General features: G+C 34.3%; 1 protein-coding gene across 11 annotated transcripts in view; it reads left to right on the plus strand.

The window, feature by feature from the left end:
* Positions 1-12608, plus strand: part of PSPC1 (paraspeckle component 1) — a 59082-nt gene that overhangs the window by 11670 nt on the left and 34804 nt on the right. Inside the window, exon 7 of one of the 11 annotated variants that reach the window (XM_069014087.1) lies at positions 6355-6616. The exons of 8 other annotated variants lie outside the window; for them this stretch is intronic. In XM_069014087.1, coding sequence (XP_068870188.1) covers positions 6355-6417 — 63 coding nt within the window. In that variant the 3' untranslated portion in view covers positions 6418-6616. Of the gene's footprint in view, positions 1-487; positions 512-3969; positions 4199-6354; positions 6617-12608 lie in introns of those variants that run through there. 2 more of the 11 variants (XM_069014116.1, XM_069014138.1) reach the window with 2 other exon arrangements.

The following is a 12608-nucleotide window of genomic DNA, read 5'->3' on the forward strand; positions in this document are numbered from 1 at the left end:
AATTGCTACATATTCAGTAGTGTAGTTACTCTCTTGTATGATGACGTCACTGTTATTTTTCCTACAAGCTGGTGATGTAACACTTCCGTTAAGTGAAGATGTTCAGATACTAATTTTTTTTACTTGGGAATTGAAATGTTTCAGTAAAATAATTTTTCTAAGTGGGAGGTGATGGGAATCACCATCCTGATGTTTCCATCAGGAAGTGCGCTACTCTGCCCGAAGGTGTAAATTTTAAACCAGTTCAGGCTGTTAAGCTCGTTTGAATTACTGGTTTTGGTTTATGCTTCACTTACTAAGAATAATATACTTCAGAACAAAAAGGGCAATGTTAATTTCATATGGAGCCTAAAATCACTCTCCCTTTTTGACCCTGTGTAAAACTAGATGTGGAGAACATCCAAATCATTATTAAAGGAGACTGAAAGATTATGAAGGTGGGGGAAAATTTGTCCTCCTGCTACAATCTGTAAATTATTTATATTAGTAATTTAGGTATGCTCTGCCTCTGAAGACTCATCCTGCAGGACTAACAAAATGGTGCTATCAGAGGAGTCAGCTTCTAAATTATTTTGGTCAAAGGGTATGGCTTTTTTTCTACCAATGAGATTAGTTAAATGAATGCAAACCATGTTACAAATGCTTTTACTTTCTCATGAGTAGGATACCTTTTACTGTTATAGTTATTCCTAGTGAGGAAACAATGAATAAGCAATTCACACAATGCTCTTTTACATTATTAAAACAACTGTAGTCTGCAGGAGGGGATTTTGCTCCCCTTCACAGGTGCAACTCCATACATCAATCAAAAATGAACTGCTGGTTTCTCAGCTACTTCCTGTGAAAGAAAAACCTGTTTTATATTCTATACCATAAAATTTTCTGTAGGGTTGCAAAGAATTTATTATGTATGTTCTGAGGCATCCTAAGAGATGTTAGAAAACCAATGTTTTCCTGTTCTCAGCAGGACATTTCCCCCCTCCTCTGCCCCTTAGTGTTTTTAGTAAAGATGGGGAGGAAGCAAAGTAGTTCCTTTGATTTTACTAACAGGTACCAGTTGTTTTTGCTCACTGTGTTTTGAGGGACTTGCATTCAAAAGCAGATGGTAATTTATTTCCCGGTGTTCTCACTCTAAAAGAAAACTGCTTTCAGCACATCTTTTCTTCAGGCTGATGAAGACCAAGAATTCAGAACTCATACTGTCCTGTAGTGTGTTCCAAATAGTATTAAGCATACTTGGGTAAATAGTATGTAACAGTCATCTGATGTAATTTTGAAATAGTGCTTACTGTTAGTGACTTCTGTAGTGCCAAATGTGAAATTTCGTTTCACTGTAATATCTTAATGTAGCATCTTTTGGGGTTGCCTGACTTTCTGACCCTGTATGCTACTTGTCAAAATTTCCTGGCTCATCTGTGAGACTCACACTTCTTGCTGCAGAGAGGTGCAGTAATAGGAAGCTGGGGAGCCAACCAACAGCCCTGGGATGGCAGTAGCTCCCTCAGATTTACTGCTGTTAGGACACTGTGGCCTATGTTCTGCAACTTGGAATGGGGAAAACTAGATAATGTTGGCCATCATAGCCTTTACTGGTTTTCTTCTTACAGGTGTCTTGAGATAGTAGTATTTAGTCTCTGTGCTTAAATTGCTTGCCACAGTTTGTCCATCCTTGTTGCTTATCTACATTTTTAAATTCCAAGCTCTATATGAATAGAAACTGTTAAAGTCGGTGTGCTGGACTTGGCAAAAATGTAGAATAAGAAGGGAAGAGGAGTGGTTCAAATGGAAAGCACTTCAATCACTATGCATAATTTTTATGACTTCTATACATCAAAATTTTTGGAGGGGAAAGGTAAAAGGTGGAAGACTGCTTTTGCACTCTCATGCATCATTGAAATTGTGTGTTCATCTGGACCTAATTAATACACTGCAAGAATATATAGATGCAGTTTTGCAGTAACAGCTCTACCAAAAGCGTTTTAAGTTATATATAAAGGAATATAGAGTACAGGTGGTGTTGTTTAAGCATCATATGAAATTAAAGTGGCATATACAATAATACATGAAAAAAGTATTCTCTAGTCTAGTATGTAGTATTCTAGTTATGTCTTGCCTTAGGTTTTACTTCTAATGCTCTTTAAACTTTAAAAGAGGAAATTTGAAACAAAATTGCAAGTGATGTGTTTACTTTCTTTAGCAACAGTTTCTAATCAGAGCAGCTGTGTGACTAAGCATGCCTATCATTTTATAGATGCTTGTTATTACATGTTTTTAGATAACTGCAGTTATGTAGTGTGAATGGGAATTGAAAAAGCCTTTGCATTTTGCAGCAGACAAAAACTGTAAACCTTTCCTGGAGATTGCAAAATGACACATCAAATCTGATTTCAACTTAGAATTTCTTATACCACTAATTTGTTTTTATTTGTTCTTACTAATACTTGTTTGCCGTGAACAGATTCCATCTTGCACTTACTTCTACTCTCAGATTACCACTGTACATGTACTGAGACAATTATTGTCTATTTTCAGAAGTTAAAAGTTGACTCTTGGTGAGAATTGCATTTTTTGATACTGTTGGATAGTTTTTTTACCATTTGGGTCTTGATAAGCTTTTTTGGCATAATACTGACAACATATTGAAGTCTTCTGACAACATTTTATTTAGTAGAACAAGAATAATTGTTTCTAATCCTTGTTTTTGTTTCTTAAAAGCTTTAAAAAATAAGCTTCTTTCAGTTAAATCTTATAACTTTTTACTGGTCAGTCTAAAACAGGAAGATAAATGGTAAGTGTGATGGCAACCAGAATTGGACCCTCTCATATAAGGCTGCAGGATTAGGCTTTCCCATTGAAAGTTTCTTTCTGTCTCTTTTCCCTAACTAACTAAACTTGGATTTTTAAAAAATATAGCTACTTTAGAAAAACATCTTGTAATCAAGTTTAGTGCAGCTACCAGTTACTTGATTTTGTTACAGATGATAAAAATATTTTCAGTGAGAAGATTTTCTTTTCCTGAAGCATTCTTGTTGCTGCTGCTGATGTACATTACAAATTTTATTGCATTGATTGTTAATCTAATGGGCAGCCTGGTGATGCCTAAACAACTTATTAATCTAGTTGTGTGATCTCTAATAGATAAATTATTAATAAACACTTTCATATTGGATAGGGTTTTTCCCTTCCTTTCTAAAAGTCAGTTAGTTGAAATGTGCTGTTGTAGCTCAATAATTTATATGCATTCTGATTTCACAGTGGCTTAATTGGGAAACTTGTTTTCCAGTAGTATTTTGCTAATTTTTATTTTGCATACATTCTTCTGGCTGAAAGAGGAACTTGCTGATGGTGATTTATTTTTCAACAGCACAAATATTTTTTAAAAAGAAAATACTTCTGAGTGCCAGTAATACATTAATTATTTGAACATGCAATGGTTATTATCCAGTTATGGATGGCTTGCTTAGATTTACATTGTTGAATCTCAATCAGAGCTATTTTACAAAACAATTCCAGTTCCAAGACGTGCTTTTGTTCATGTCACCAACTTAGTGGCTTGGATTTAGTATACTAAAGTCGTTTCCATGTGTCTAAAACAGAGACCAAAATATATAGGAGTTGTAGTCCTAGTTTTGGTGTGCACGGATTTACTTCTGTAGTAACACTGTGAAATAGTGTTGGGTGGGTATTGTACTTAGTGAAACAAATAGCTGCAATACCAGCCTAAAATTTACAGCTCTTCTTACTGATGGTTTAAAGAGGGAATTGAGACTTCTGGATGTCCTTGCCCACCTCCCTCCAAGGAAAACCCCTTTTTGAATGTGTAAGGGACTGTTTCTTGAGAATTCATCAGTTTCAACTTCTGAATGCTTGCTGTTTTTTCATGTAAGACTTTGTATATTAAATACTTTCCTTTTTAATCTCATAGTCTTTTCAGGAATTATTTCTAGATGTTGTTTTGCTTTCCTTTAGTTTTTCTTGCAGAAGCACTGCTCTCAAGTACGTTGAGTAATTATCAGCAAAGTGTCAGCTGCTAAAGCAGTGGAGATGCTCCAGCAGCAGTGACTGTAGTGGACTTGGATCAAACGCTGTGAGACAGATGAGAGCAAGAAAGTAAAAAAACACATTGAAAAACAGCAATGAAGTTTATAGCTTTAGGAATGCCATCCCAACATCATTTTTGTTCTAAGAATTTGGTCCTTTGGAGCAGTTTATAAATGTAGTTTTCCATTTCTTACTGTTTGGAGCCCTATTGAGGCATGTCTTATCCCTCACTTCTATGTTTACTTGCAAGTTAAGTATTAGATGTGTTTGAAATAAGATTATCAGTTAGATATCTTTGAACTTCACTAATTCAGGAGTAGATTTCTGCACTTCTTGCCTCTTTAAGTGAATAGAACTATATTTTCATCCCATCTTCTCATAGCATTGTGCCCAAAAGCTCCAGTAATGTAAGCAGTTGGAATTTTCACTGAATGGTGAATTGTTTCCTACCTTACTCAAAACTAAACTAAGGCAGATGCCCAATAAAAAATTAATAAAACTTTTTAAAGAATCTTTTCAAATTTGATATGTTTTCTAACAATAAATGTTGGTTATTTTATCCTGACAGACTCATATACATAATGAAGCTAATGGTGGTGAAGTTTTTTGAGTTTGTATGAATAAAATCTCAATTTCTTACTCCTTTATAAAAGCTTTTTTATAGAGCGTGATTGGGTGAGATGAATTGCATCCTTACTGTAGTCCAGCATACATAGCTCCTGTGTGACGCCTGAAAGGCTTTTTAAGGTAAAACTAGCTTGGAAAAAGACAAATCATTACATGTAGAACCAAAAGACACCACCCTGACAAAATACTCCTGCTTTTCTTGGCAGTGGTTTTACTTAAGCGATCAAGTTTCTTCCTATGCGTAAATCAACATAGGATAGGCCTTTGAGCAAGCGGTTTATAATTATGCAGTTTGTGTTTTTGTGGGCAGTCCTAGTTTTGGCAGTAGCACTAAACTATTTTTATTTTTTCAGGAGTGATATGCATCAGTAGACAGATTCTTAAATCCTGCATTTCTTCTGTTCCTTGGTGTTTCAGATACTAAAGTTGTTGCTTTGGGCAAGAATAATACTTCCTTAACAAGCCTTAAAATACTCAGTTTATATTATTTTCAGAAACTAAATAAATTATTTTCAGTCTTTAATTATGTTGTCAGGTAGAAAAAACTATTTAACTGTCGTATCTGCTTTTAGTATGAAAAAGCATTTTACATGAAAATCAATCCAGAACTCCAGGTATCTTTTTGTAACATATTATGTGCTTATATACATTAAATGAAGGTATTTGTGAAATAAGATCTTTTGGTTGTAAGTATTTCATGATCATTTTAGGATGGTTCATAATTGGTTTTGTAAGTCATGTTTTTATGTATGTCAAGGATGCTACTTAAAGTAATTTTTCAGTAACGGAGCAAATAATTGTTACAATATTATGTTTCATTTGTAACTTTGTTTCTGTATGTATGAACTGTGAGTATTTAGGCAATGTGATATTTTTGTGTTATGTTTAGGAGACTAATCTTGTGCTCTGTTGCAGTCATCTAATGTTTGCACAAAGTGCTTTGGAAAAGACTAATATGTACTTTATGTGAACTTGCGAATAGAACAAGTGACTATTCACATGTAATTTTTATACTGTAATGTGCTGTCAGATGTGCATAAACCTCCAGTATGAATTTAGGTGCTGTGGTACTGCTTTTAAGCTTTCCCAAATTTGTTCTTTTCTACAGTAATTGATGCAGAATTTTCTGTTAATATTCTTTAGAATATCTGGTTTTGTTTATAACCTGACTTTCTCTCAGTAAGATTGATGATCGAGAAACTAAAATAACACTTTCCAGATGCTGCTTATGGATTGGCAAAATGACACTAGTCTTTGTCAATCTTGGTTTCATGAGGCCTCAGCTGCAGCAGGTGCCATTTTTGTTCAATTATTGATAGAGGGACCTCTAATGCATCTGTGCTTGTTTATAGAATACTCCATTTGTGTACTTAACTTTTGCTGTTTCATGGATTTTACAGATAAAAATGAAAAAATCTAATCAAGAGCAGATTTAATAAGTCTATATTCTATATTTTAATATAATTTTTGAAAATCGTTGCTGCTCACAATTTAAATAAAATCTACTTATTCAACTTAAGTTACTTGAATAGAGTTCTTCAGTTTTTAATACTCTGACAAGTAAGAATAAGGATTTTATAAATAACTTAGAAAAATTCTTTGTTGATATGTTCGATAAATGCCATATATATTTGAAGAAGCTAAAATTAATGTTTGCCTTAATAATTTTCATTTTTTCTTCCTCAGCTACTGGAGTTAAGTTTGACTTGGAGTTTGTACACGTATTTACCCAGACTAAGAAGAAACTAACTTTAAGTTTCAGTTGTCTGCTTGGTACCTATTTCAGACTCATCTACCTTTCTAAATCCTATGATCTTGCTTGGTGGCCCTGAGACTTGCAACCAAAATAAGTTCCTCTGCTTAGAAAAGTTTGTCTTTGCTCAAGGGATCTGTGTTTAAAGAAAGAATAAAATGCCCCAGAAGCAATAAATGAAGGTTCTGTAGAAATAGTATTTTTGGATGTGAGGAAACCTGTTAATGGGTTCATAGCATAGTGTGAGGGAAGCCTGTTTAGCGATCTGGTTTCTCTCTCAAGCCAGTGCCTTCCAAGTAGTTTTTTTCTTAATGTGACCTTTTGCTTAGCCTCTAGCATTTTGCTTCAGTTGCTCTCACAGAGCAGAAAATTTTAATAATGATAGTGCAGTACACTGATAGAAATAGAACCAAATAGAAATTAACTTAGTGCAGTTGCCTGTCTGTTGATATCAGGCTGTTATTTTTAAAATTAAAATATTTATGACTTTTCTCTTGAATATTTCACAAGCGTCCTTGTCAAAGTAGTTTTTTCTTGTTAGTGGAGGTAGTGCTTGTTTTGGGTTATTAAATCTTCCATGAGGAAAATGGAGTTTAAATCTGATACTTCTATCTTCCTTCAAGTACACTTTAATTGTGCAGAGGTTGGGTATTACTTTCCAATTAATTAGCACTTTTAATAAGTAGCGGGTTCTGGTAAGATGACTAGTTTCAGTAGAGCTGGTTTGTAACTGTAGTGATGGGGAGTTCAATATAAACTAAAGCTTGAAGAGTCACTTAAATATAGCTAAGGTTTGCCATTCAAAGATGTTTCTGCCTGAACATAATCTTAAAATCATAGCATGGTTTGGTTTGGAAGGGACCATTAAAGGCCATTTAGTTCATTGCCTCCTGCAATGAGCAGGGGCATCTTAAGCTACTTAAGGTTGCTCAGAGCCCCATCCAATCCACTCCTTAATGTTTCCGGGGATGGGGGATCCACCACCTGTCTGGGCAACCTGTTCCAGTATTTCATTGCCCTCACTGTAAAAAATTTCTGCCTTGGACCTAGTGGGGGGTCTGTCCACTATTAGTTTAAAACCATTACCCCATGTCCTGTCACAACGGGCCCTACTTAAATATTTGTCACTGTTATGATTTCCTACAGTGGCTTCTGGCTCATTAGTTTAGGCTTAGAATTGTGTGGGATGAATGAGTGTTTGTATTAGTTTTGTTCTATACGTGACATGAAGCACACTGCTCTTACTACAGGTCCCAAAGGCAGTTTGGGTTATCTGCTTGTGACAGGAGAGCTGGTAGTTTTCTGTTCCAAATGCAGTTACATGAAAGATCCAAAAAAGACAGTATGATGTTGAAATTAGGTTCTTCAGGCTTTGTTTATCTTCTTACATGCTTCTGGTTTTTATAATACATTTTAAATGTTATTTACTTATGGAGTCTTCGTGTTTGTTTCTCTGAGCATGTCTGAATTATTAAACATTTCTTTTAACTACAGGGGAACTTCTGAGTTTAGGTGAGAACCAGGTATTCATGTTTGTCCCTATTGTTTGGGTGGTCCCCATTGTGTCCCTAACATAATTCTGATCTTTGGGTCTATTGTACATAAATAAAATACTGGTTTTTGTTGGATATTTTTGATGAAACCAGACACTGTAGCTTAAGAGTGTGTGGACTTGGGTTAGGGTATTTAGCTAGAAAGCAATGTTTTTTAATCTGTTTGGATTTATTCTGATGACCAGTTTCTTAAATTTTTGGTGCAAACACTAGAATTGCCTGGTAGAATGTATTATTTTCATCAGTCAGAACTTTGTTTATGTAAATGACAAGCATCTTCCTCATTCAAGTCTGCCTCATATTGTTCCAGTTTTACAGGAAATGGCCTACAAGTTGTATAAAATAGCTGTGGAGCTTGGCTTCATGCAGAAAGTTTCTCTGATGCTTCTCTGTTTATATTTCCGTATGTTTTAGTGTGCTGTATGTGTGGACAGGCCATAAGTTAATTGGAGGAATCTTAAACATTGTACTATTCTGGTTGTAAGCAACATCCATAATATGTATAAAAGACACTGTATGGGTGCTAGAAGTTTCTCCTACAGGACTTCTTTGTAGCATTGCAAGACTTTGGCTTTCAGTTTCTTTTTGGCAAATACTTGCATATTCTAATTACTTGGCTACTTAAATTAGTTATGAGATAGCAACTACAATTGGACTGGTTTTTATGTTATAATTTAGTTGGCATATATAATATCTACTTGATGAGGAAAAATTGTTAATACAGAAGTCTGGCAAAGAGTCATATTTAGTGCACTGTGGCTATAACTAGTGGTGCTTTTAAGTCGATTTTGCAGTCTTATAGTTGACACTTCAATTAAGAAGTAGATTTTCACATAAACATTCCATGATAAAGGGTATTCTTGGCTGATTAATTCTTCTAAGTAAACATCAATGACTTTCACTACATCTTACCTTGAATCTTGCATTTGGGGAAAACTCTTCTTTTGACTCAATCCAGCGTTCACTCTTTTTAATATTTGTATAGATTTGGGTTTTGGGCAAGGAAAATGTAGCAGTTTGGGAAATCTAAAATGCAGCATTGTTCTATAAAACCTGATTTTCAATTTAATATTTTAGTGCATTTCTGCATGAGGGTACAGTTAGCCCAGTCTTTGTTGCCAGTTAAGCAGTACTTCAAGTCAACACCCACCATGGTAAATAGTGGAGTTTATCTTGAATAATTTGTAACCTGCCAGGTTGTCTGTTTTGATATATATCCATTCTTGACATTTCTTCAGCTCCTATAAAACCAGAATAATTCTAAGATGCCACATGAAATTATCTAATATGCCTCCGAAGATATGAATGTATTGTGAATGTAGTGTAATTGTTACATGTCTCGGTTGTGAACTTGATCATATGACGTATATTTCTTCCAGAGAGTACTTTTGTGGGTAAGTAAACAGTAAAGTGCCTGTGAAAAAACATTTGTATTGTGTTCAGCCATTGATCTGTATTTAATTTATATTTTTAATTTCTTTACTGTTACTGAAAAGAGGAAGCTAATAGAAATGGGAGAAATGTTTTTTATGTGTTGGTTCCATGAATCTAAGGTGGCTCTTAACTCCAGCAGAACCAGATTAGTTGGCAGAATTGAGAAGGTTGCTGTTAAGGGAAGTGATATAATCTCACTTTTCAAAGGATTTCCAAATCTGTTGAAGGTGGTTACCTTCTCTAAGCACCTTTGTCTTGTGAAAAATTATTTCTGAATTTTAGCTTAAAATATTTGAGATGCAGATTTTTACCTTTCTTATGAGCCTTAGTTGTTAAATAAAGGGGAAAATCTGCCAGAATACCTTTATACTTGTTTTCTCTTAAATCATCAACAGCAAAGGCATTTGGAAAAAGTATCCTTCTTTGCAGTTGCATCCTCAGAGAGTGCTTCATATACAGTGAAGGGATATGGTAGGATTTTTCTTTACCTGAACAGATGGTACAATGATGAGGCATGGAATTAAAATGTTTGGATTTTGTTCCTAGCAACTGTATGTGTGTATATATATATATATATATATATATATATATATATATATATATATATATATATATGCAGTTTGTTTAGGGCCTGATTTTACCTTCTGTGTACATTATTTTTTTGGGATGATGAATAACTTTTACAGCAGAGAAAATGAAATACATTTTTAGTCAGTTTTATAGATACTGTATGTAAAATGTTTTACTGTATTTTAACAAATGGAAATAAGAGAGGTGGGAGAAAAGCTCACAAATTATTAATGCAGTGGCTTAAATGCAATATTAAAATTGTGAAGGAGCAAGTAACTGCAAGACAAAATAATGAAGCAGAAAAGATGTGAATTGCAATATGGAACCAAGTTCTATAATCAACAGGATAGGTTCCATGACATATCCTGGCTTCTTTCAGACTATCTTCTTTTTTGTTAACAAGTTAGATTGTAATTTGAATTTTTGACGTGTAATACATTCCAGAAGTATGAGTTCTTGTGTAAAACAAAGCTGTTGCATTGGTATGTGTTAAATAGTATTGTCTTTAACCTTTAGGATTAATCATTTCTTTAATCTTTAGGATTATTAAATGTTCCTGGTTAGAGATGTATCTCTTAAAGGTCTTTGTATTGAGAGTCATATTAGTGCAATTAAACTGCTTTCTTTTCCAAAACTGTCAGTGTAGACCTGACTTAAACATCATGTGAGGATTGATGCATTGAAAGGAAGCTAACTTTAGTTCAGGTTGGGTTTTGCATCCAGCTGTAAGAGAATGACAAAACCAAAACATTCTGGGAGGTTCACAGTTGTTTAATATTTTACTGTCAAAAAACCCTCCCAAAACCAGCAAGTTGTGTATTTCGCAAAGTAGAAGCTAATTCGGCCTTAACCAAGACAGATCTTGAACTGTATTCCATTTTGTGAAGATCAGAAATGGCTGGTATTAAAATAAAGGTGAATGTGAGACAATATGTAACTGTGTAACTTTCTGAAAACCATTTCTCCTAAATCTGTAAAAACAGAGTATGTGTGCTCTTTCTGTCACAGACAAAAGTGCAATCCATTTCTGCCTTTTACAGTGTTAGGGTTAGGTGATGCACTGAAAGGCTTTTCAGTACTTAGTTAATGAAGTTGGATAATGGAGTAGTCTCCTACCCAATGTTTTATTAATCTGTGTAAAATATACTGGGACATGTTACAGGGCGTATTAAGACAGATGTTTTTTTATGTTGTGGTAGCTGTCTTGCACATGAATATAAATTTAGTATTAGATTTTATTACAGTATACCTGTGATTTTAAGACATTGTTCAAGGTAATACAAGGTTCTTTTGTATTTTTAAAGAATAACTTCAACTTACAATAGTAAATACTTTCGAGTAGTTTTAATTACATTAGTTTAATGTTGGATGTTTTTTCTCTGTGGGGTTTAGCTGCTGAGGACTATCCTCAGCAACTGATGCAGAAGGAAAATGAGACCCTACAGAAGCTGAAAACTGTTCTCAGAACTAAAAGAAGAGAGCAAAGATGTAGTGCAGAGAGGTTTTCCACAAATACATTGCTATACTTATGCTGATAGTTTTAAAAGAAATTCCCCTATTCTAGTAAAATTAATACTTCCTTTGCAACCTTGCTGAAATAAGAGAAATACTTACAAAATGTACTGGATTAGTAATAACTTTTTTTTCTGTAATTATAGTTTTTACTACCATTAGGAGTGTTTTCCCAATTTGTAGCATTTACTGGAATATGTGTATCTGATTGTATTTCATGCAATGTGTATTCCTGATTTTACCGATGTGATACTTTTTTTACTTTTTTTACTTTCTAGGGTTTTTTAGTGTTGTAACTTAATGAGTCATCTCCATCAGCTTTATTCCTGACTTCAATCAGAAAGCAGTAAATTGCCTTTATCTCCTCTAGCTGTCTTAGTGTGTTTTCATTAGCCTTCCTATTGAAAAAAAGGACTCTATAGTTTACTGCATGCTGTATGTTTTATAGCTACATTTACTTTCATTGTTATCTAGTTTAAAGTATTTGCGTAGCTGTGAAGTAAGAGAGCTTGTATTTTTCTAGACTCTAGTGTCAGTGCTATCACTCAGTTCATAGAGTTTTGAGAAGTTTAGGCTGGAAGACATTTCTGGAATCATGTAGTATGATGCCCAGCCCAGAGTAGGGATCAGCTCTGAATACAGACTTCAGTGCTCAGGAACGCATACAAATTGTGTATTTTGAATATTTTTTTTCATTTAAAATTACTTACTGCTATGGTATATGAACTGTGTGGGGATAATGCAACTTCAGGATCTTGCATAGAGGTCTTAATTGAGGAACAAATCAAAGAGGGAAGGGTGACAAGAAGGGGTGGATGGAAGAGAAGCCTTTTATTACTTTAACTTCTTGCCGGCAGCTTGACTTCCAGTGGAGTGAAATAGTAGATTATTCTGAGGAAAAGACAAATAATGCAGAATCAAAAGTATCCCCCAAATTCTAGTTTTGATTGCTAATTAGCAGCTTTAATAACTTGTATGATTTATGTCATTAAAATATAGATGTCTTTCAGTGAGTTACAATTTATGTAAAGTTTAAGGGCCTTATGCCACCTCAAGAGGTTTTTGGAAATAATTTTTCTTTTCTAGAAGGAACTTAATGAAATAAACCACACTAGAAG

This window comes from Aphelocoma coerulescens, chromosome 1, assembly GCF_041296385.1.
Source record: "Aphelocoma coerulescens isolate FSJ_1873_10779 chromosome 1, UR_Acoe_1.0, whole genome shotgun sequence".
Lineage (NCBI taxonomy): Eukaryota > Metazoa > Chordata > Aves > Passeriformes > Corvidae > Aphelocoma > Aphelocoma coerulescens.